The sequence below is a fragment of the Stenella coeruleoalba genome (genome assembly GCF_951394435.1).
Source record: "Stenella coeruleoalba genome assembly, chromosome: 15".
In the NCBI taxonomy this organism is placed as follows: Eukaryota; Metazoa; Chordata; class Mammalia; order Artiodactyla; family Delphinidae; genus Stenella; species Stenella coeruleoalba.
Genome location: NC_137161.1, coordinates 42,354,616 through 42,379,883, shown reverse-complemented (window position 1 = coordinate 42,379,883; position 25,268 = coordinate 42,354,616). Strand labels below are relative to the sequence as shown.

Genomic DNA, 25,268 nt, shown 5'->3' with positions numbered 1-25,268 from the left:
CGTCCCCCACATCGCCAGGTGGACTCTCAACCACAGCGCCACCAGGGAAGCCCCAGTTGACTCTTGAACAACATGGGTTTGAACTGTGCAGTTCACTTATAGGTAAATTTTTTTCAACAAATATGTACTACATAGTCTGCGGTTGGTTGAATCCGTGGATGTGGAACCACAGATACGGAGGTCTGACTATAAAGTCGTTCACCGATTTTTGACTGTGTGGAGGGGCTGGTGCCCCTAATTCCTGAGTTGTTCAAGATTCCAGGTTCCATTTTTCCAGAAAAAGTAAAATCTGGGTTTTAGAAAACGCAATATTCTAAAGCAGAAAAAACAAACAAACAAAAAAAACAACTGAAAAAGAATCTCACAACTTACCATTGGGATGATCTTGGCCACATATAGAATGATCTGTTACTTCATTTTCTTCTGTAATATTGTCGTCCTTTGCAGAATCTGACATCACAAACAAGCAAAATCCCTAGTCAGCATTTTTAACCAGGAAATACAACAGCCTCCAGCACTAAAAGAATAGATCTATGTTTGGGAAAAAAAATCTATTATTTTTTAAAAATGCCATTAAAATACTTAAATATCTTCATCAATAAATAAGCTTTTCTTAAAGTACTGCATAAGATGTCTGCACAAAGTTCACAAGGTAAAAACGGTAAAGATTCGGCTAGAACATCTTTTTCACAACAAGGAAGAAAATATAAGCAGACTTTATGCATCAGTGAAAATCTTAGGAGAACTGTGCAAAAGGATATGAAAGGAAGGCAAAATAGAGAAGATTAAAGGAATATAATTTTAATGTTCTTAATGCTTCCATTACTGTTGTTGTGCATATAAGGGAGCCTTGAGTCCTTGAAAAAGACAGATGTAGAGCTTTGAAATCCAGTGGTAATTAAGTTCATCTTCCTCAGGAGCTATACCAGTAGAAAGATAGCAAAGGGGGAACACAAACCTTCTGTTTTGTGCAACTTCACCCTTTCTCTTGTGTAGCACATTTAAACGTGGGATCAGCATAAGTTCATCTTTTTTTTTTTTTTTTTTAATTGTATGATGTATTTTACAGGAAATATGTGGCTAAAAGGATTCCAGTGACTTATGGACTCTTGCAAAGCTACAAAGCGCCCCCTGTTGGATGTTGGAGACCTCTAGGGAGGCTCTTCAAAATCCATTGGAAAGAGCACGTGAGTAGGTCAGCAGAAAGAAAATAGATCTTTCATTCCACAAATATTTACAAAGGGCCAACTCTACGCCAGGCACAGTTCTTGACACTGGGAAGTCAATAGTAAACAAAACAACAAATCTCTGCTCTCATAGGGGTTACAATCTAGTGGATATTTTTCATGCAGTTAAAAGGGTGGTAATCCAAAGATATCTAAAAGTCATGAGCTAATCTTGTATGCATGTGGCCACGGAGAGAGCTGGGGATGGTAGACCAGCACGTCTAATACAAATGGGTTCTCTACTGAGTTCATATTCCTCAGTTGTGTTTTAACTCCCTAACAGAGCTGAATCAGATGGAATCTAAAATAAATCATTCTTGCTTTGTTTCCCTTACCCATTTTTCTCTCTCCCTCCCCAAACTAGGAGATAGCTTTAAACAATATGTTTTAGAATATTATGAGAAAGTCTGTTTCTCCAACTTGCCACAAGCAACATTTGATGGACAAGTGAGAAACCTGAGTAGTTAACATAAGATTCAAATTTAATAACCAGTGAAGCAAGTATACACCCAAAGTATATGGTTTTAATTGACTGCAAATAATTCCCCCAAGGCAACTGTTTAATTACCTGAACTGTTTCTTATTTCTTTCTGAGACTGACAATAAGTTTCAAAGTCCAAATTTGGAAGCAAAACTTGAGCACAGACACATTTCCCAAACTGTTAACTCACTCACGTCAAATTGTTTTAAATCAGCTCCCATTAAAATATGCCTTTTTAATTTTAAATCTAACATGTGGATTAAAAAATATCATTTGAATACTTTTTTCCACATGAACACTGAAAATGAACAATGACTGAAAGAAGGTACTATATGAACCAGGCTAAATTTTAATTTTGAAAGTATTTTAGTTCTACTTGTTTATAGAAAATGGTACCATTTGATATGTAGCCTTGTACAACACTCATTTCTTTCAAGATTATCCAAGATTTTGTATGTAGTTAAAATTTATTCATTTACACTTAACAATAATTCATTATATTTTCTAATTTACATAAACATTATGTTTCATGTACCAAATATGACTTAAGAAATGTCTTTTGAAAAGTGATTTACACTGAGTTTACAAGTTTATGGTCCAATGAGTCATGTAAGATGGGTGAAAGTACTTAAAAAATTAATCATTAGTCTATACCTGTTTGTCACCAACATCTGTGTCTTTGGTAAGTTAAATGACCCTTTAATTTCAATTTCCTTGAGGAGTTGCTGTAACATTGCTAAGGTACCTTCTGATCTTTTGTGCTCTAAAATATACAATGTATTTCACTGAATCCAAGATACCATCAATTGTTATTTGCACTATTATTTTGTGTAGAATCAAAAAAATGAGACCAAATGAACTATAACACACCATAAATTCTAAGAATGTGTCCTGGCTTTGGAAATAAAATATATAAAAGACTATGCATCCGAGAAATATGACGTTTCAGTATATTGTGTGTGTACAGAAATATGCCTTTATGTGATGACAAGGATTTCCCATCAATATGACCCATCACCAAAGCCACAAGTTCACTTTGTCTTGTATGTGAGTCTCGTCTCCAGAAGTGTACACACCTATTGTATGTACAGCAATAAAGCAAGATAAACAGTATAAGCTCATGATAGCATGCACAAATAACCAGGTGGCTGCAGAAGATTGTTTCCACTACAGTGTCTCTATTAAAAGAGCTATGTGGGGCTTCCCTGGTGGCGCAGTGGTTGAGAGCCCGCCTGCCAATGCAGGGGACACAGGTTCGTGCCCCGGTCTGGGAAGATCCCACATGCCGCGGAGCGGCTGGGCCCGTGAGCCATGGCCGCTGAGCCTGCGCGTCCGGAGCCTGTGCTCCGCAACGGGAGAGGCCACAACAGTGAGAGGCCCGCGTACCGCAAAAAAAAAGGGCTATGTGAATTTCCAGTCTCATGAACTTTAGCAGGACTGGTTTTGATCCTGAATGTTTTAAACCATGGATCCCATTGCATTATACTTAGTCGTGGATATGAAACGACTGGAGATTTTCTGCTTGGGAGAGGATGAAAGCTGCACTATATATGTATATAAAGTCATTATTCATAATGAGAAAGAGAGAAAATATATCCGGTACATATTGTCATTAAAAGAGGGTATTTTTTCATAGCCATAAACTACCATGAAAACTATAGTTGTATATACTAAATTCTTGAATCACCTTGGATTCACATTTTATTTAATTCTAAAAATTATCATTTGGTAATGTTCAAAAAATGTGAAAGAGTTATCACCTAATTCTGAGATTCTGTCAATGTTCTTTTAATAGCAGAGAATTTGAATTAAATTTATATGTAGATCCTGACTTTCAAAGTCCTTAAGGTCAATGTCCTATTAGAGAATTTTTTCACATGCAAATATTAAATCAAATAGCCAAGGCAAAGTTCTACAGACAGAAATTCTAAACAGTAGGTCATTTTTAATGAGGTCAATTACACATGTCTATACAGGATAGTACATGTATAGATTTAAGCTGTGATGATAAATGATGATACTACTGAATTTTTAATAAACATATCTAGACTATAAATCAAAATAAATGCTCTCTATTTTGAAAACGTTCCCTTAGAACAAAAGTTCTTAACCCTAGAGCACCACTAAATATACTCTAGGGGTCCACAAACCTTTTTGAAATGATATGCAAATGTGTGCTTATATTCATATGTTCATTTTTCTGGGAGGAGATAGCTTCTGTCATATTCTTGTAGGGATCTGTGACCCCAACAAGGTTAAAAATAACTATAGAAATGTATACTCTAATGCCAGTGACACTGCCATTTTTAAAATAAATTTATTTATTTATTTTTGGCTGCATTGGGTCTTCGTTGCTGTGTGCGGGCTTCCTCTAGTTGCGGCACACGTGCTTCTCATTGCAGTGGCGTCTCTTGTTGCGGAGCACGGACTCTAGGTGCACGGGCTTTGGTAGTTGTGGCTCATGGGCTCTAGAGCGCAGGCTCAGTAGTTGTGGCGCATGGGCTTAGCTGCTACGTGGCATGTGGGATCTTCCTGGACCAGGGCTCGAACCCATGTCCCCTGCATTGGCAGGTGGATTCTTAACCACTGCTCCACCAGGGAAGTCCGATTAACTATCTTTGAGGACATTTTCAAGCCAGGAGGTGAACAAAATCCATCTAGTAAGAGACGTAGCCCCTGACTATTATTCAGAGTAGCAGCAAGAGGTCATTTGGGTGTAAAAGTTCTAATGGGTCAGAACAAAATAAATGCCATGTGTGAATGCCTACATGTAAAATATTCTTGCTCTGTAACATGTCAACGTCCACATGTGAGCACCTTAGCCTGATGCAAAAGTTGCACAGAAACACAATCACCTGGATTGCCTTTGATTCTTATAAAATAGTTAAACCAAGCAAAACATTTATCCTGGTCTGTTCATTTAGCTGGTTTAATGTGTGAAGCAATTAGAATAAAGTAATTTTTCTTCCAGCTGAACAGTGTGATAATTCACTATAAACTAGAGTCTCTACAGCCGATTAGGGTCTCCTTGAAGCTTTGCAGTGATGCCCCCATACATAAAGGAAAAATATATCCTGCAATACATTCCCAGAGGATTCAGATGGCAAAGCTCAGAACTGTGCTTGGTCCCAGTGATGCTGGATACACAGGCTGAACTATGTTTACCTGAAAAGGAACTGGGTCCACAGGACAGGACATGGCCCTAAGCAGTGGGAACTGAACTATGGTTGGTCATTTGCCTCCACTATGCTCTCATTAACCCCCATTAAAAGGCAGAGAATCATTCCCAGAGCTGTGGAATCTGTGTGCTAAGTGTCTTTGAGACATGCCTGTGAGAACTACCATCACGTATACTAAATTTGTTTCTATAAGAAAACATATTCCAAATTCTGAACAGTACACCTGGGTAAACCAGCTTATTCCAACACTGGAGGTGGTATTCTTCTGCAGGTTGTTTTTGAAAATATAAGCAAATAAGAAAATCAATCATGAGTGGATGGGCACTAGGTTGGAGGCGTGATTCTAGGTTTACACCTACAAGCTTCATAACTAGGAAAATCCATTCACTTTACATGCTTGCAGTTTCAGCATCTAGGACCTGAGGGTGTCAAGGCAGATAATCCCTTTTATACACTTTATAACTCTAATCTGCTGACTTGTTCAAATGATCTCTTCCTTCCAGACAGCACTTCTCTGTAAATCTGCCTACCTGTGTTGGACAGTTCTTGCACTGAGATTTTTACTGTCTATTTATAAAATAAAGGTTAATAGTGGGGGAAGTGTTGCTGTGTGACATCAGTGACACGCTGGCCGCCTTTAACTCTGCAACTCGAAGAAGAATCATCACAATGCAAAACGGAACAGTTGGGTATGAAGCCGGGCTGGACCATGATGGAAAAAGAAATGCTTAATTACCCCTTCCATCAAGTTAATTTTTCCCCTTTGGCGATGTAAACAAAGGCAAATCTGCTCTTGTTGGGTTGTCTGTGACCTGGTCTCCTTGACCTCCATCCTCTGATGCCTTTCTGTTCTCGCCTCCCTCCCCCTTGCTGAGCCTTGTACCGCAGCAGGTTCTCTTGAAATCATTAGAAAAAAATCTGACCAGGCCATAGGCATGAAAAGTAGCTATGGTTCTAAATACAAACCGACTTGAAATTCTATTAAAATGTTCATCTATAAATCAGGGACAAGACAAGTATTTTATTTACACTTTGGTTTAATTTGATCTGATAACTACTACTGAGAGGACTGTCCCCTTAGGAGAAGGGAAGAAGGATTTTTTTGACCCTTACTTGGAGCAGGGTCAGAGCCAAACAGCTGGCCGCTACTTCTCAATTATTTTATTTCATTGAGAAGTTGAGGCAATAGACAGAATCTATCTCCAGATTCATAGCTGCTTCAACTTCTGGGCTCAGGCTGTTTTCAGCCAGGTGCTTGGACAGACTGGCTAAGATCCAGGGATTCCTACAGTCCTCAAGGACCCAGTCATAACCCACCCTGTCGGAATACAACTTAAGTCTCTTTTCCAAGGTGATGGAAAGGGACATGTTTGGAGACTGAGATAAGCACCTGGGCCCTTTGTGGGAGTTACTTATTTTACGTGAGTTTCAAAGACCTAGATGACTTCTCCTTAGCATCTCTTTGTTCCTCACATTCAGAAAGATCCAAAAACCCATTCAAATGAAAATGGATGTGTTTACTTTTTTCTGTTTTATTTTTTCCTTCAACTTTCCCACATGCTACTGAATATAATTCTATAATCTGGATGGCTGAAGAATGATTCAGTACGTGGATCTCAAGTTATTTTACTATAGCCTCCATTATTGGACATTCAAACTGAATCCAAACTCCAGCCATTCTAAACAACCCTAAGCTTTTGTGGTATTGGGTGTCCCAAGGCTGGATTCACTCCACTCTTCTTTCTCTTACTTCTTCTCAGCCCACACCCAACTCTAACATTTAGAGAGGATTGATCTCTTAGAGTAGCTGGAATAGAAACAACCCAGGTCAGCTAAGCCTTACAGCAGACAGGCATGCCCCCATCCCATATCTCATTGAACTACCCCTGAGATTGCAGCAAATGGTTCCAGGAGATGAGCTGCTTTCTGAGACACTGACTGAGGGCATGCTTGACCCAGGTGGGCCGGAAGCACCCAAGAGTTAATGCCCAACTCCAGACACCCAAAGGATGCAGGAGGTAAGACTCCAGTTTGCCCACCCCTCAGGGAGACGATTCTGTTCACTATACAGCTCTCAGAGGAATGGAGCCCCAGTTTCCCCCAACAGTAAGCTGTTCATTAATGTACCCCCTATTGGCTGTCCTCTCAACCCTGCTGTACTTCCCCAAGCCTCACCTATGCTTCCTGGGACCACCTCCCAAATAAACCATTTGTACCCACATGCTTGTCTCAGAATTTGCTTTTCGAGAACCCAAATTAAGACAGCCAAGACAGTCAATAACCTGTTTTTTTCACGACTTAGTAGCAAAAATGTGAATGCTCCCCCTATTCTCCCGACTTACAGCTCTCTTATGCCATGACGCCTTTCATTAGGGTATGTTGAGGCAAGTGTCTGCCATCTAACTAGGGAAAGTTGGTAAAAGAGGTTGCCGTGTTTTGTACCATCTAATCCTGAGCGCTGGACCATAGGTGACTGGTGAGGTGACAGATCAGTCACCTGTAGCGTGGCCAATAGACATTAAATTAAGGCGGCCTGTCATGAGACCTCCACCTACCAGGAGAGAACTCATATTAGAACGATGATGAAAGGAATCCACCAGCTCCTTTGACTTGGAGTGTTTGGTGGTAAAATATACAGAGAAAGTTTCAAAGCACAGGGTGGCTTAAAGGTAGAGATTCACTCAAGGAGAAGGGAGGAAACAGAAGCCATGGATGGGGTAGAAGAAGCATTAAGAGTTACTTGGCAACATTAGGAGAGCAGAAAGAGGAGAAGAAGGTAAAGTCTGGGATGCTCCCTAGTGCATGACTGTTGAGTTTCTAGAAGAACTGGTGGAGAGGCTATTGCCTCTCGAATGACCCAGTTCTTGAGGCTCATGAAATGTTTTCCTCACTCTCTGACTTTCTGACCGACAACGTAAGAGTCTGACTCACATTCTGGACATTGCAAGTTCATTTTCTAATTTTGATATGTATATACTTTGAACATTTCAAAAGTGCTTTATTAAGAAGTATGGCACTCTTTTAGATTTATTTTTAAAAACATTCACCTTTCTAGTCATTTCCAATGTATAGCATCCTCATGAGCCTTGTATACAGATTGAAAGATACTGGACCAACACCTTATCTTTGATAAAGGAGGCAAGAATATACAGCAGAGAAAAGACAGCCTCTTCAATGGGTGGTGCTGGGAAGGCTGGACAGCTACATGTAAAGGAATGAAATTAGAACACTCCCGAACACAATACACAAAAATGGACTCAGAATGGATTAAAGATCTAAATGTAAGGCCAGATACTATCAAACTCTTAGAGGAAAACATAGGCAGAACACCCTATGACATACATCACAGCAAGATCCTTTTTGACCCACCTCTTAGAGATATGGAAATAAAAACAAAAATAAACAAATGGGACTTAATGAAACTTAAAAGCTTTTGCAAAGCAAAGGAAACCATAAACAACCCTCAGAATGGGAGAAAATATTTGCAAATGAAGCAACTGACAAAGGATTAATCTCCAAGGTTTACAAGCAGCTAATTCAGCTCAATATCAAAAAAACAAACAACCCAATCCAAAAATGGGCAGAAGACCTAAATAGACATTTCTCTAAAGAAGATATACAGATTGCCAACAAACACATGAAAGAATGCTCAATATCATTAATCCTTAGAGAAATGCAAATCAAAACACATGGAAGAATGCTCAACAGCACTAATCCTTAGAGAAATGCAAATCAAAACTACAATGAGATATCATCTCACACCGGTCAGAATGGCCATCATCAAAAAATCTAGAAACAATAAATGCTGGAGAGGGTGTGGACAAAAGGGAACCCTCTTGCACTGTTGGTGGGAATGTAAATTGATACAGCCACTATGGAGAACAGTATGGAGGTCCCTTAAAAAATTACAAATAGAACTACCATACGATCCAGCAATCCCACTACTGGGTATATACCCTGAGAAAACCATAATTCAAAAAGAGTCATGTACCAAAATGTTCATTGCAGCTCTATTTACAATAGCCAGGACATGGAAGCAACCTAAGTGTCCATCACCAGATGAATGGATAAAGAAGATGTGGCACATATATACGATGGAATATTACTCAGTCATAAAAAGAAACAAAATTGAGTTATTTGTAGTGAGGTGGATGGACATAGAGTCTGTCATACAGAGTGAAGTAAGTCAGAAAGAGAAAAACAAATACCATATGCTAACACATATATATGGAAGCTAAAAAAATAAAAGAAAAAAAAAGGTCATGAAGAACCTAGGGGCAAGACAGGAATAAAGACACAGACCTACTAGAGGATGGACTTGAGGATACAGGGAGGGGGAAGGGTAAGCTGGGACAAACTGAGAGAGTGGCATGGACATATATACACTACCAAACGTAAAATAGATAGCTAGTGGGAAGCAGCCGCATAGCACAGGGGGATCAGCTGGGTGCTTTGTGACCACCTAGAGGGGTGGGATAGGGAGGGTGGGAGGGAGGGAGATGCAAGAGGGAAGAGATATGGGTACATATGTATATGTGTAACTGATTCACTTTGTTATAAAGCAGAAACTAACACACCGTTGTAAAGCAAATTATACTCCAATAAAGATGTTTAATAAAAAAAAAAAGAAAGAAAGATACTGGACCAAGAAACTTAGAGAAAGTTAAAGAGGGGAACAGCCTGGTCTTGAAGAACAAAACAAGTTCAGTAAATTTCATTTTTATAACTGACCCTGGTGGGGAGAAAAATCAGGCAACATCTGGTATTACAGGAAATGGGGTGTATAGAGGCATTTGTATGATGAAGGCAATGTTTTGCCTCATAAACTGAGAAAAATGTGTTAAAACAAAATACTGTAAGATGTTTTATGAGAACCTTGGGAAATATACTATGGATTAATGTAAAAATGGTATTTTCTATTTCCAGGAAGATTTTATCTTAATCTACTACTGTAATATTTTAGACTAGGTTTAAGTATGAGTTCTAGAAATCATTGTAATAGATTTTTCTCATGCAATGACTGACTATATTAGTCTGCTAGGGCTGCCATAACAAAATACCATAGACTAAATGACTTCAACAACAGAAATTTATTTTCTCAAAGCTCTGGAGGTGAGCAGTCCAGGATTAAGGTATTGTCTGATTCGGTTTCTGGTGGGACCCTCCTCCTGGCTTGCAGAAAGAAGCCTTCTTGCTGTGTCCTCACATGGCCTTTTCTCAGTGTGTATGCAGAGAGACAGAGCTTGAGATCTTTCTCTCTTCCTTTTCTTAATAAGGCTGCTAATCCCATATGAAGGGACCCACCCTCATGACCTAATATAACCCCAATTACCTCCCAAAGAGCCCATCTCCAAATACCATCACATCAGCTAGCAGCATTAACATAAGAAATTTGTTTGTGTTTGAGGGGACACAAACATTCTGTCCTTAACACTGACATATGCCTTTCTGCTGTCTGGATGATTTATTTGACTTCTGAATGTGAGCTATTCAAGTTGGTACCCTTGTTGCCCATCAGAACAAAGTCTCAAAATGGATTTGGAAATGGAATCTTCCCTAAATGTAAGGTTCCCTTTCCCTATCCCAATTCTCTGGGGTTAACTGACATTGATTCTTAAACCATATCAAGTAGCCAGTGTTTGGATAGGATGGATAAAGTAGTGATAAGTGTTTTGAATATCACCCCAGATTCCCTTAACAATTGGCATTGGTGTCTCTGATCAGGATGGACATGCCCACAGCCCTAGGGCAAGGTCATGGAGACCCCTGGTGTGCCAGGGATAGCAGTGGTGGTGGGAGTTACTTGCAAGGAGGGGAGTTAAGTCACTGTTTGCCAAACACCATGTAAGTATTTCAGTACTTTAAACATTCCTGCAGTGGTACTAGGGTGAGTAGCAGAATATCAGTTCTGTTTGTAGTAGAGAACTATACTGATAAGTTTCTAAAAAAGAGTATACAATACTTCATCAATATTTTACTATTGACTATATGTTGAAATTATATTTTGGATGTACTGGTTAAATATATTATTAAAACTGTTTTCATCCTTCTCTTCCTTAATGTGGCTATTAGAAAATTTAAAGTTATATATGTGGCTCTCGTTTATTTCTATCAGACAGTGCTGTTCTAGAGAATTTTGTATTAGCCTGACTTACACAAATAGTTAAAGACATGTTTATTTGAAGGCCAAAGTTGTGAAGGTGGGAAACTGCAGCTTGCCAAAGGATGGTCCATCAGAAACTAGAAAATCTAATTTGGCATATAGAGAAGCATCTACAAATGCTAATAGGCATGGCTGGGAAAAAGAAGAGTCTAATTAGGTATAATCAGAGAGGACGCTCTGAGAAGGAATTAGAGGAAGAAAGGGAATGATAAATTTGTAACAACTACCACACTAAAAAACTATTTATACCCAAACAATATCCAATGTTTGAAAATTTCTGCTTTATGTTGATTTGACCCAAATTTCTTATCTTGGCATTCAGAGTTCTTTATCATCAGGGCTCTACCTTAGTAACTAACTAATAAGTAGATGAATGGATCCATCATCGAGGCCAAGTGAGTCTGTTCATCGAACCAAAAATAGGTTTTTTGATGTCCTACTTCCAACCTTTCATGGTTGCTCCTCTGCCCAACTAGAATAGCTTCTTTCCATCTATGACATCTGTGCATCTTTCAGATCCCAGCTCAAATCTCCTATTCTCTACCCACACTTCACAGATAACCCCATGCCAGAGATGTTCCTTGCCCCCAAGCTCCTTTGACATGTTCCTGTGAAATCTTTCCTTTGTACTTGTCACTCTGTCTGGTTTGTTAGCTGTGTCACATCCTAGTTAAGTGGCCTCTGACCATGTCCTTATTGCTCTGTGCTTCGCTTTCCTTGTCTGTAAACTGGGGTGATAACTGCATTTATCTCATAGATGAGAGTGGAATGAATGAAAACAGGTAAAATTTTTAGAACAGAATCTAATGTATAATAAGGATTAAATAAATATTAGCTGCAATTAGTATTGTTGTTGCTGATTTTAGCTATGTAACACATGCCTGGATATCTCATTTTTCCATCTCAACTGTAAATTCCTTGCAGGTCAACAGCAATATTTTCTTCTTCCTCTTGCAGAAGGTCTTACAAAGAGTTAAAATGCAGTCAATATTTGTTGATGGCCATAACACCATTTTAATTGGTGCTTTTAGATTTTTAAATCAAAATACATTTTAATTGGTATTTTCTGAAGGCCAGACTTTGTACGAATCACCAGAAGATAAAATGATGGACAACACATATGCTATCCTTCCCCCAATGAAAATCAAGTTATAGTGGAGGGATGGGCAAAAGCTAAGTATGCAAAAGAAAAGCAAGGTTTACATGGTTCCAGATAGTTGTAAGTGTTATGGAGAAATGAACAGGGGGCTGGGATGGACGTTTAGTGGAGGAGAGGCCCTACCTAAAAAGATGGCCAGAAAAGGCTATGATGAGACGGAGGCATAGTGAGGGGAAAGAGCGTTCTGTGAGATAAGAATGGAGGGGCAGGTACAGTCTGTGATGGTACGTCTTACATGTTGTAGTTACATGTTTTCATTTTACTTTGAGGGAAAGATGAAAGTATTAGAGGAATTCAAGAAGCCGTGGGCTGAATATGCTCATTTTGCTTTGCTTGGGAATGTCAGTCGGCCTTAGGACCTTTTACTTGACTTACAGAATGAGATCACATTCAAGTATGATATATTAATATGACCATGAACTTTGACCGATATAAGGTCAGCCGATTCATATAGGGTCCAAATATAAATCCTTGACCTTGGACTCATTAAAACCAGCTATCTATATAACACATGAGTATGTGAAATTCTAGACCAAATATAATAAGATACCTGCCACTAGGAAAACCTATAAGCAGATTCGTGAATCAGAGCTCTGTTTGAGCCCCTATTGTGACACATTCCCATTTATTAGCTTATGTAGAGACCCTGCTGTTCATGTCATTTTTGAGGGAACCACTTCAAATATGAATCTGAAATAAGGAAGGATATGAAGAATTAAAACATTTTAAAATTATAGAGTCTGCTATAAAACACAGCAGGCAAAAATCTAAACATATTATCATTTAGTTCTAGGCATTATTGATTTTAAAAAACAGCAGGCAACTTGAAACATGGACTTGTCCTTCAAAAGAGAAGTGTGAAAAGATCAAGTATTTACCACTCATTTTCATGGCATTAGCTGACATCCCATAAAGACTTAATAGTGTGTGTTTCTTAATACAGAGTAGACTCATGGCATAAGGGGGAGAAAAACACAGAAATGGGTGATTTTTGTTTTTTCAAAAAGTCTCAAGCTCAAGTCTATTCTTTAGCCCTCAATACTTGTGTAGTTCAAGGCAAGTTATCCAACCTGAATCTTGGTTGCTTCGTTTGTAAAAACAGGGAAAAAATAGTGATAATAATAATGCCACCCCTCTTTGGAAAATACAGGGTAGCTATTCAACAAATCTGTTTCCTTTATCCTAGTCATACAAGAAGGAGTAACTTGCAGGACTAAGGGGACCTCTCTTGCAGTCAGGTGGTACCATGCAACTGAGTTCTGGCTAATGGAAAGTGGGCAGAAGTGGTGTGTGTCACTTTTAGGCCTGGTCGTAAAAACCTCCTGTGCAACCCTTTCTCTCTCTTCTTCCTATCTGCTGTCAAGACTCAAGGCAGCCTTAGGGACCACAAGCTGAAATTCACATGCCTCCATCACCTTGAGTCCCTGAAAGACTGTAAGGAACATGACCTCTCACTGTGGATTTTATATAAATGAGAAAATAAATTTCTCTTGGGTCAATTTGACATTTTTGTTACAGCAGCTAGCATTCCCTAATTCATATTCCATCTCAAATAGTCATTGAAAGAATTAAGTGAGATGGTACTTGGGTACTATAAAACCTTTTCTATTGTCATTATTATTAAAACCCAACCAGTTAGGATCAGTGCACAAAGCTCTTTGGACACAATTTCTTCATGACCACTGAAAGGATTTTCAAAGGAAGAAATGAGCAAAGATGACATAACATGACAGCAAAGATATTTTTAGATATTTATTTTTTAATCTCACCTCCATTTTTTTTTTCTTCCTGAAAAACTAGCAAAATACTTGTGACAACAGCACTCAAACCTAGTTTCCCAGGAGGTGATAGTCCATGCTCAGGAGGAAGGTATTTTTCTCTTTTATTTTTTTTCCTTCCAGAAATCATATTATGTGATCTGATAAGAAGAAAGAATCTTTGCAGTCAGAATTGTACTTAAAAATTCAGGGCGATGCACCCCAATGTTCACTGCAGCATTATTTACAATAGCCAGGACGTGGAAGCAACCTAAGTGTCCCACAACAGAGGGATGGATAAAGATGTGGTACATATATACAATGGAATACTACTCAGCCATAAAAAGAACAAAATAATGCCATTTGCAGCAACATGGATGGACCTAGAGATTGCAATACTGAATGAAGTAAGTCAGACAGAAAAAGACAAATACCGTACGACATCACTTACATTTGGAATCTAAAAAGAGGGTATAAATGAACTTATCTACAAAACAGAAATAGAGTTACAGATGTAGAAAACAAACTTATGGTTACCAGGGTGTAATGGGGGGAGGGATAAACTGGAAGATTGGGATTGACATAAACACAGTACTATATAAAAAATAGATAACTAATAAAGCCATACTGAATAGCACAGGGAACTCTACTCAATACTCTGTAATGGCCTATGTGGGAAAAGGATCTAAAAAAGAATGGATATATGTATATGTATAACAGATTCACTTTGCTGTACACCTGAAACTAACACAACATTGTACATCAACTATACTTCAATAAAAAAATTTCAGGGCATATGGTCACCATATGAAGCATAGTGAGTTCCTGGATTTATACTTGATGAAAAAGGCAGACTGTTGGGTAGGAAGCATGGTTCAGAGAGGAGAACAGTTAAGTAGGAGGAGGAGAAAGGATGAGTGGAGATGGAAGAACTGATGCTCGTAAACTCAGGAGACACTCTTTCTGGGAGTGAAGTGGGAGCAGAGTCTGATGTGCTCTGTTAGCTCAACCTTGGGGGAAGCACAGGGGAAGAGTTTGGGAGGGGCTTTGACCTTGGACAAAGAAGGTTGTCAGGAAGAGGAGGGCGTATGTGTGGAAGGGTAACCTGAGCTCCTCCTGCTGATCCTGGCAAACATGTGTTAGGTAATGAATACATAGCTGCAGATCCAAGTTCTCTGGATGAGTCTACACCAGGACTTCCAGTTGGAAGGAAGTTCCGACAAGCAGAAAGCAGAAAACTGTACGATGAGAAAAGATGGTTCTTATTTTCCTAAAACTGAAAAGAAAGATTCAGAGAAGTTCAGTGCCTGTGCTTGGAGTAGTCTCAAGGTCTTAAGGGTCAACAGAAATGTTTGTCTCATTACATGGTTAGGATAGAGTTATTGAGTGAATATTTAGTAATGACTCTGCTTCAGAACGTGGTTGGCACAGACAGCATTTATGGATGGTTTAGGTAAACTGTAACAGTTGAATGGCTTTTGAAAAACAGGTCTTTTGAATGACTTAGACCTTTATGAGCCTCCCAGTATCACAAAAACATCATAACTCAAAGATCAAGCTGGGAGAAATCTTGTCTTGCAGATTCATGTTGGGTCTAAAACAGTGTCTAAAACCCCGATCTTCCAGTTTATCCCTCCCCCCTTACACCCTGGTAACCATAAGTTTGTTTTCTACATCTGTAACTCTATTTCTGTTTTGTAGATGAGTTCATTTATACCCTTTTTTTAAGATTCCAAATGTAAGTGTGTGTGTTGTTTTGTGTATGCACACGTGTATATGTGAGGGTTACTGTCCTTTTGGCCTGAGAGAGAAGGTTAATTTCTAAATGAAATAGAAAACTTTCCATTAAATGCTATCAATGTTTGTTAGGAAACCTTGTCTTTGTACTTGATTAAAAAAATGTTTGTCTTTGCCACTAGCTAGCCAATCATTCTTTACTTTTTGTTAAGGAATGCAGCAGTTCTGAAACACTCTCTGTCTCTCACAATAAATATACCCACCCTGGGAACAGTGGTGGAAAGAACAGATGACAACAAACGTCATTAAGAATGAGGCAGGATACACATTTTTGGTCATGGAAACCTAGTGTCAAAAACTGAGAGGCGGGCTTCCCTGGTGGTGCAGTGGTTGGGAGTCCGCCTGCTGATGTGGGGGGCGTGGGTTCGTGCCCCGGTCTGGGAGGATCCCACGTGCTGCGGAGCGGCTGGGCCCGTGAGCCGTGGCCGCTGGGCCTGTGCGTCCGGAGCCTGTGCTCCGCGGCGAGGGAGGCCGCGGCAGTGAGAGGCCCGCGTACCGCAAAAAAAAAAAAAAAAAAAAACAACTGAGAGGCTACATCATTTTCTGAAACTTGGGAGAATATTCCCTCAAAAACACTGTGCCACAATGGATTTAAGAAACTCAGTCTCCATTTTTTAAAAGTTAGTTTACTATTGCTTATTTTTATTATAACAGTGATTATGATTTATCGAAAACAAAACTTTAAACTATATTTTTAAGTTCTTCTGGATAGGATGTGAGATTGTTTCCCAAACTATAATTTGTTGGATTAAAAATGTTTTATATATGAAAAAAATGACAAACAAATCAATTTTTTTAAATAAGATTTGGTCAATTAAAATCGGAAATGCCACATGCTTCAATCTCCCCTGAACTTCTCAATGCATGTCAGCATGTTGAAGGCTCTGAAAAGTCCTGCAATGTGGAAACTACCTGTCTAAACCTGTTACTTTCTGAAATGTTTTGGCTGCTGAATTCTTTTATCATTCATTTACACTTATTAACATCCTAATGGATGCTATACAACTTTAAACATGGGAATATCTGAGCAAGAGCCCCACCATGTTATGGATCTGAAGTGAATTCTTTTACATTGCCTTTCTCCAGTGTCTCTGCCCAGTCCAAATATGACCTTGTGCCATCCTACATGAACCACTGTCATGGTCTGTTTTTCAGAGAAGTCAGATCTTAAGCAGTGGCAAAAGTACATATCTTCAAAATTAATACTGGAAATCCTTTAAAATGCCTTTAGAGTATTCAGCTCTTAACTCAAATTTTTTTTTTTTTTTTTTTTTGTGGTACACGGGCCTCTCACTGTTGTGGCCTCTCCCATTGCGGAGCACAGATTCCGGACGCGCAAGCTCAGCGGCCATGGCTCACGGGCCCAGCCGCTCCGTGGCATGTGGGATCTTCCTGGACCAGGGCACGAACCTGTGTCCCCTGCATAGGCAGGCAGACTCTCAACCACTGCGCCACCAGGGAAGCCCTTAACTCAAATATTAATGTATATTTGATTTCAATGCACATTAAAGTCTGAGAATCACTGGGTTAATCTGAAAGTCATTTCATAGGAAATTAGGCTGGTTTAATCAAAATTACAATAAAGTACCACCTCACACCAGTCAGAACAGCCATCATTAGAAAGTCTACAACCACAAATGCTGGAGAGGGTGTGGAGAAAACGGAACCCTCTTACACTGTTGGTGGGAATGTAAGCTGGTGCAGCCACTATGGAAAACAGTTTGGCAGTTCCTCAAAAAACTAAAACTAAACACTCAAATCCAGCAATCCCACTCCTGACATATATCCAGACAAAACTGTAATTTAAAAAGATACATGCACCCCTACGTTCATAGCAGCACTATTCACAATAACTAAGACATGGAAACAACCTAAATGTCCATCAACAGATGAATAGATAAAGAAGATGTGGTGTGTATATATATATATACACACAATGAAATACTACTCAGCCATAATAATGAAATAATGCCATTTATAGCAACATGGCTAGACCTAGAGATTATCATATTAAGTGAAGTAAGTCAGACAGAGAAAGACAAATACCATATGATATCATTTAATATGTGGAATCTAAAATATGACACAAATGAACTTATCTACAAAACAGAAACAGACTCACAGACACAGAGAACAGACTTGCGGTTGCCAAGAGGGAGGGGACTTGGGGGAGGGATGGACTGGGAGTTTGGGGTTAGCAGATACAAACTAGTATATAGAGAACAGATACACAACAAGGTCCTACTATATAGCACAGGGAACTATATTCAATATCCTGTGATAAAGCATAATAGAAAAGAATATAAAAAGGAATGTATGTATATGTATAACTGAATCACTTTGCTGTACAAAAGAAATTAATACAACATTGTAAATCAACTATACTTAAATAAAAAATAAAATCAAAGAAAACTAGACTGCTCTTAGCAGATGCTCTAGATTTATCCAGATTGGCTAGGAATACACCTTTTATGGGACTATCTTAAAGAGTTATTCCAAACATTATTTTTTATACTAATTAACAAGATAGAAAAAAATTATACTCTAAGAATAGTACATTTTTAGGAGTCAAAGTTCAACAAACATTCTTGAATATGTTTGAGTGATATTGTGATGTTGATTTGTAGACTGAAAAGACTTCGTGTATTTTTGGTGGGGTGAGTACCCATCTTGTTATCCCTGGTCCCAGTGTGATTGCTTGCCCTGGTATAATTATTAATAGCACCCTCATCACTCTCAAAAGTGCGCTTGCTTTAAAGATGTATGATTACTCTTATTAGGCCACGCTGACAAAAGCATCCTAAAATATGGATATATGGACCTTCCATTCTAGGTCTTTTCTATAAGAGAATAAAATGCAAAACAGGTAGAAGGAGCTATAGAAGGAACAAAAGGAAAGTCTATGTATGGTATTCAAGCCAGGTTACCCAGCTACCAAATCCTTGGTGAATGGGGGCCAGACAGAGAGTTCTGAAGTTCTCCTGCTTGTCTGTATAGTTTACTCCAGTTGTTTTCACTGTTCAACTGGTCTCTGCCAGTATGATGGACCACAGCATGATGTACCTTGATGGGCAGCCACTGGGCCACAGCTGTTGCTAAATATTTTGAATATCACCTGTGATCGAGCTTCTTTAACTTTATACATGTCAATAGATTTGGTGATGATTCAATGAGACACAGGAGTCCTGTTTGGAGTAGTTAAAATTCTAAAGCCAACACATATATTTAACAACAATAATTGTAAAAAAATAATGTTGTCAACACCTGCTGAAAGTCTACTACGTTTGAGCAGCTGTTACAAGCACTTTCACTTTTCACGACCCTGTGATATAAATATTATTATTATCCCCACTTTACAAAGGAGAAAACCGAGGCACAACCTAAAAACGTTGGCCACACAGTGGTGATGTGAATGCAGAATAAATTGAGGCGCATAAAGGCGACATGACTTGCCCCAAAGAACTTAAAAACTAGGCCAGTGAATCTGAAAATAGATTACAGGACTCCTTGCCTTCATTCAGACCCATTAGGACCAACAGTTAGACCCTACTGTGTGTTGGACAAGGGTTACTATGCCACTCAGTTGATTTCCATAACCTAGTCTGGGATGATTTTCTTTCCAAGCCTTTCCACCAGATCTTTAGAAATATACCCAAGAGATCATATAACTGAATTGACTGCTACAAATACGTAATTGCAGTCACACTTAATTTGTAAGGAAAAAAATATATATGTGAAAATGTGATTGGACAGCAACTGCTACTTGCCTTCCAATTGCTATATATATGTTAAACTATATGTATATTAAAATATATGTATTTTTAAATTTTTATTTATTTTTTTGCTGTACGTGGGCCTCTCACTGTTGTGGCCTCTCCCGTTGCGGAGCACAGGCTCCGGACGCGCAGGCTCAGCGGCCATGGCTCACGGGCCCAGCCGCTCTGCGGCATGTGGGATCTTCCCGGACCGGGGCACGAACCCGTGTCCCCTGCATCGGCAGGCGGACTCTCAACCACTGCGCCACCAGGGAAGCCCAAAATATAGGTATATTTTAAACTATACTAAATGGGAGATAAATATAATTTTAATACTAAAAAGTAGATAAATGATTTTTGTCTACTTCCACCTATTTAATCCGATTTTAAACATATTTAATCAAAGTATTTGAAAAGCTTATCCAAAAAGCCTTACCATAAATTAAGCATAAATAACTAGCCTCAGCCACTGGAAATAATCTATATACATTTATCATTTAGAAGAAGTTTAGTTTTTTTCTCTTATAGTGTAAGAATATCCAAATCTGAAAGTGAACAAACAGGGAAGTCTCTGGCTCAAATTTACATTTGTGTTTTTACAGCATAACATTTTGGGGAAAATTCACTTCTGAAATAGAATTCTGAAAGCGGAACTTCATCTAATATGAGCCTTAAAAATAGTAATAAATATTTTGGGACAGTGGCCACGACATTAGGAGAATTATAAGTGGCCCATTATTTATGATGGGTTCTATATCCAATACTGAGGACTTACTATGCACAAGTCACTGTGTTGGTCTTGAAACATGAAAATGAATGAGATTTGGTATCTGATTTCAAGATATTTACATTCTAGTGAGTTGGATATGTCATGTATAAAATATTGATACAAGGCACATGATATTTTTTAAACAAATTTATAGGAAACAGTAGAAAGGACAGTTCACTATTGTATGGGATGAAATGTAATAAGGAGGGGAGAAATCAAGAAAGATGAAAATGTGCATGCCCCCACCAACCACCCCACATTATCTAGTATAATTCCTGTACTTGAAATGTTGGTTCAGTTAATTTGATAGAAGGAGGGGAGGGAGAAAGGGAGGGAGGGGAGGAGGAAGAGAAGAAGGGAAAAATGAAGTAAAAGACTGATGTAAAGGTAAGATATTGGAAGTGAATCTTGAATAAACAGATGTGGCAGAATGATGGCCGAACACTGTAGGCCAGTGGTATTTGGGAGGTGACAAACATGTGAGTTGGGCTACAGAGTAGGGTACATGTGGGGTATGAGGAAGTATGGAACCAGACCATACAGAAAGGGGTTTGGGCTTTATATCTGGTGGGTTATATAGTTGGAGGTTTCTGTGTAGTCATTTCTTTGTAAGACTTCCACTATGGGTTAGAGTCAAGGCTATAATGTGGACCAAGTAGGCTGGTCTCTTCTGTTGCCTCAGTCTTACTGCCCTGCTGGCTTCTCTTGGGTCTCAGCTTTCCCATGCTGCCCTCTCACTGTATCCTAGCCCCCTCAGGCAAGGAATATCCCTTGCTCCAGAAGCATGATTTGGTGGGATGGAAAGAGCATGGTTGGGAGCAGTATGATGGGAAGAGCATGACGGGGAGAAGTATGGTAGGATGGAAAAAGCATGGTTCAGGCAGACTTTGTTTCCAAATTCTGGTTCTACCTTTTGGATAACTGGACAAGTTTCTCAACCTTTCTGAGCCTCAATTACCTGCAAAATTGGGATAATAATACTGACCTTTTAAAAGTAATGAGATATTATTACTTTATACTCATTGAACTGGCAAAAATTAGAAATAACAAAAATAATGATTGCTGATGGAAATACGAATTGTTATAGTCTTTTGGGAAAGCAGTTTGGCAGTATCTGTTAAAAACACATACTCCTCAAAGAACTCACACTTTTGGACTCTTTCCCATGCAAAAAAAAGCACTGCTTGTAAAGATATATGAGAAAAAGACATCTATTGCAGCATTGTTTGTATGGCAATAAAGTGGGAAGAAAGTGCTTGCTCATCACAGTATAATGGTTGAATAAATTATAGTGCATCCAAGCTATGGAATATCACTTGAGCTTTAAAATGGATAAATTAGATCTACACAAATGACTTGGAGGGATTTCCACAAAGTTTTTCTGTCTGTTAACAACAAGTGCATAGAATATGATACAGTTTTTATAAAATAAACACATACATTTAACAATGGCTAAAAATTTTGTGCCTCTTACTGTGTATCAGATACTCCTTGACATGTTTAAGGGGATTGACTTGTTTTAATGTTCAGTAACCTGTGACGGAGGTGTTATTATCATCCCCATTTCACATATGAGGAAACTGAGGCACACAGAGACTAAGTAACTTGCCCAAGGTCACACAGGTCAGAGGAGAGCTGGAATCTGAACTCCGGAAGTTGAAATCAGAGACTAGATTCTTAATCAGCGTGTTTTACTCTCTGAATAACTGGAAGGTGGGAAGTAAACAAACAAGATAAAAGGGAAATTACATTAAAGTCATGCATCATATGATGGATTTATATACAATTTTATGTGGGTGTGTATATTCAGAAAGTGATGCATGAAGGAATGGTCCCCAAAATGCGATGGTAGTTATCTCAGGGAGCTGTGATTGCACATGTGCTTTTATTCTATTCCTTATCTGCCCTTTAATTATTTGAATTTCCTACAATGAACATATATTATTTAAAGAATCAAAAAAGGGAATAAACTCTATTCATTGTAGAAAAAAAAGATTTGTATGCATTTTTAAATTTATTTGGGTTTTCTTACAGGAATGATCATGAACATCTACAAAGATAAAAGCATGTTCCTGGCCAGTATAGAATTTAAAACTGAAACCAAAGAAACGACTCAAAATGGAAATTGGGTAAGTAAATTATGGTCTTTTGCTTATTGGAATATACAATTAAATAACACTAGACTATCAAAAGACATGGAAAAAATTTTGCAATCTATTGCTATATTTAAAAGACAATTTCAAACTAGTATACATTGCAGAATACCCTAAAAATACTTCATATATATATGTGTGGTAGCTTAGAAAATGTCTGGAAGTTTATATACCAGCATACTACATATGTTTATTTCTGGGGATTGAGAGTATGAGTGATATTTTTCATTTCTTCTTTTGCTTATTTTTTCATTTAATAAACACACATTACTTTTAAAATAATAAATGTAAGCAATAAAAAATATCTTAATATTTTCCCTAGTAAATCAATGAAAAATCAAGATCTCATCCTGAGGAACTGATCACAGATACACACCCAGATTTATCTAAAATGTATATACTGCATTTCTCTATTATTTATAATAGAGAGAAAAACTGTAAATAACTACATCTAACATTAGGACACTGGTTATGTAAATTATGGGACAACCATATGGTGAAATATTATGCCTCCAATAAAAAACATGCCTTTGAGAAATTTTTAAAGACATGGGAAAATATTCATGGTATATTGCTAACTGAAAAAACAGGACTTTTTGGGTTTTTTTTTTTACAGTTTAAACCTTAAAGGGAAAATCATTATATGCTTTTACATTTTATACTTTTCTGCATTTAAAAATACTTTACAATAAATATGCATTATCTTACAAGTAGAAAAATAAATGTTATTTTAAAATAGAATAAAATACTATCATTTTTGAGGATTATGTAAGATCATGCAAGTATTAGCCATGGGAATCAACACTGATAAAACAGTTCCCCTCTCCCCACCCACCGCGGACACCTTTCTCTTTCTCCTTCCTGACTCTCAGGTTACCTTTTTGTGAAATGAAAAATAGATTGTACAGAAATGTAAAGCACTGAGTAGAGCACACACTCCATGTATCTTGGTTCTTTCCCCTTCACTGAACTACCAGAGGGCAGCGGCTCTCATTCCACCTTTCAGACTCTTACCATCCAAGAGTGATAGCCCTGGGTGTCACGGTGTATCCAGACACTGCATCAGTGCAGATCTAGGACAGGGGAGAGCTCTGTCCCACGGTGGTGGGTAGCGGAGAGGATGCTTTGTAGGGTGATAATGGATTTCTAGAATAGGGAAAGGACTAAAAAGAATCCTATTAGGGAAGCCTGAGGGGAATTTCATAGGTGGCCCAATGTTTTGTTTCTCTCCAACGATTTAGACAAGGAATAGAACAGAAACTTCTGGAGTCGACACCACTGGCCCAGGCCTACAGCTACCCGTGGCTGGGAGCATTTATGCTCATCTCTTGCACATTCCTGAATCCGATTCCTCATATATAACCCCATCCTTTCTTTGCTGTCCTCTTTGGCAAGGCTGACTCTTGCTGGAACTTTCCCCCTATCCTACAGAAATTTTGACCTGTAGAAGGCCTGAAACTAGATGAAGGGTTAATGTGTCCTTTGCCAAGTGACATCCCACTTCGTAAACAGCAGACAGCAATGCCATGACTTACGCCGAGCTCCAAAGGAATACTAGCTCAAGTGTGCATGCACCTGAGCATTAGTTGATTTTGTTAATATTCATGAGCATATGATTTGGTCTAGTTGCCCTTTAAATTCAAATTAGGCACTGATTAAATAATAAGACAGCAGAATCAGGATGTGTTTAAACAGCACTTCCCCCCTCCCCGCCCCCCCAGTAAGGTGCCTTGGTCTTGGGTGTGAGTGAGGATGAGCTATTAAGAGTGTTGAGATAACAGAACAGAGAGTTTTCCTTGAATTAAGCAGACTGACCATATCTTAAATAATGATGATGATGATAAGTAAAAATAATAATAACTCTGCAGCAGTTTCAACCAGAATACTTGATATTCCTAATACAAATTTTACTCCTGGGTTTATAGCCTCTCCATCTGATTGCCTCTATATTTGTTAACTTAAATAGCCTTCACATTTGTACTCCTGGGTTTGTTTTTAAGGATTTAAAGTGTAAACTACCATTAAATCAATAATTGGAATATTTTTACCAGTAGAGAAAGAAATCTCTCAATAGATTAGTGTATGCCCTATTTTATAAAGGACCTCAGAGCCCCTATCAACCAACAGATACTTTCTCAGGTTTCTTTACCTTGGAGTTCCTTTCTGTTCAGTCCTGGCTGCTGCACCCCTGGCATGCACCCCTTGTGTGGATGAATTATTCATCGGCATTCCTCCTTCTCACATCTCCTCCACCCAACTCAACTCCTGCCCACCCGAAGGCTGTGATGAGTCATTGGGAACAGGTGTCCTCCGTCTGGAGCTCACAATCTAGCTCTTGATCCATAAGCCAATCAGCTGTACCTCCTTCTGTTAGCAGCTTGCACTGTTAGCTGTTATGTGGGGTAAATGGGCAATAAACATCCATTCTTGGTACCCAGTGGGGAATATGTCTAGAACATTTGAACAAAATCGCTGGCCTAAGGAGACACCCCCAAAGACACTTCCTCTTGAAATTCTTCAACTTTCACATATCTGTTTTAATTTTTTAAAAATCTTATCTCCCAAACCAAGTGACATTAGCCAGCTCATTTTTTCTTTTGTTTTCAGTCCTTGTAGCCTAGAAGACACCAGTTTCCTGTGGGAGCCAAAATTATAACAAATATAAAGCCAGCCAACCAACAAGCAAAGCTGAAAATAAATAATGAGGCTCAAAATCTTTGGGAATTATATTGGAAAGAATACTAAAAAAAGGCCAGTCCATAATATTCGTGATTCCAAGACTTAAGAAGAAGATGCTGGGTCAGGAGCAAAGCCTGGAAACAAAGACAA

The 25,268-nt window shown here is 38.6% G+C and overlaps 1 protein-coding gene across 1 annotated transcript in view; it reads right to left on the bottom strand.

Moving 5' to 3' along the window:
• Positions 1 to 25,268, bottom strand: part of MACROD2 (mono-ADP ribosylhydrolase 2) — a gene marked incomplete at its 3' end in the record, with an annotated part of 1,984,281 nt that overhangs the window by 93,930 nt on the left and 1,865,083 nt on the right. Inside the window, 1 exon segment of the mRNA XM_079943661.1 lies at positions 373 to 450. Coding sequence (XP_079799787.1) covers positions 373 to 450 — 78 coding nt within the window.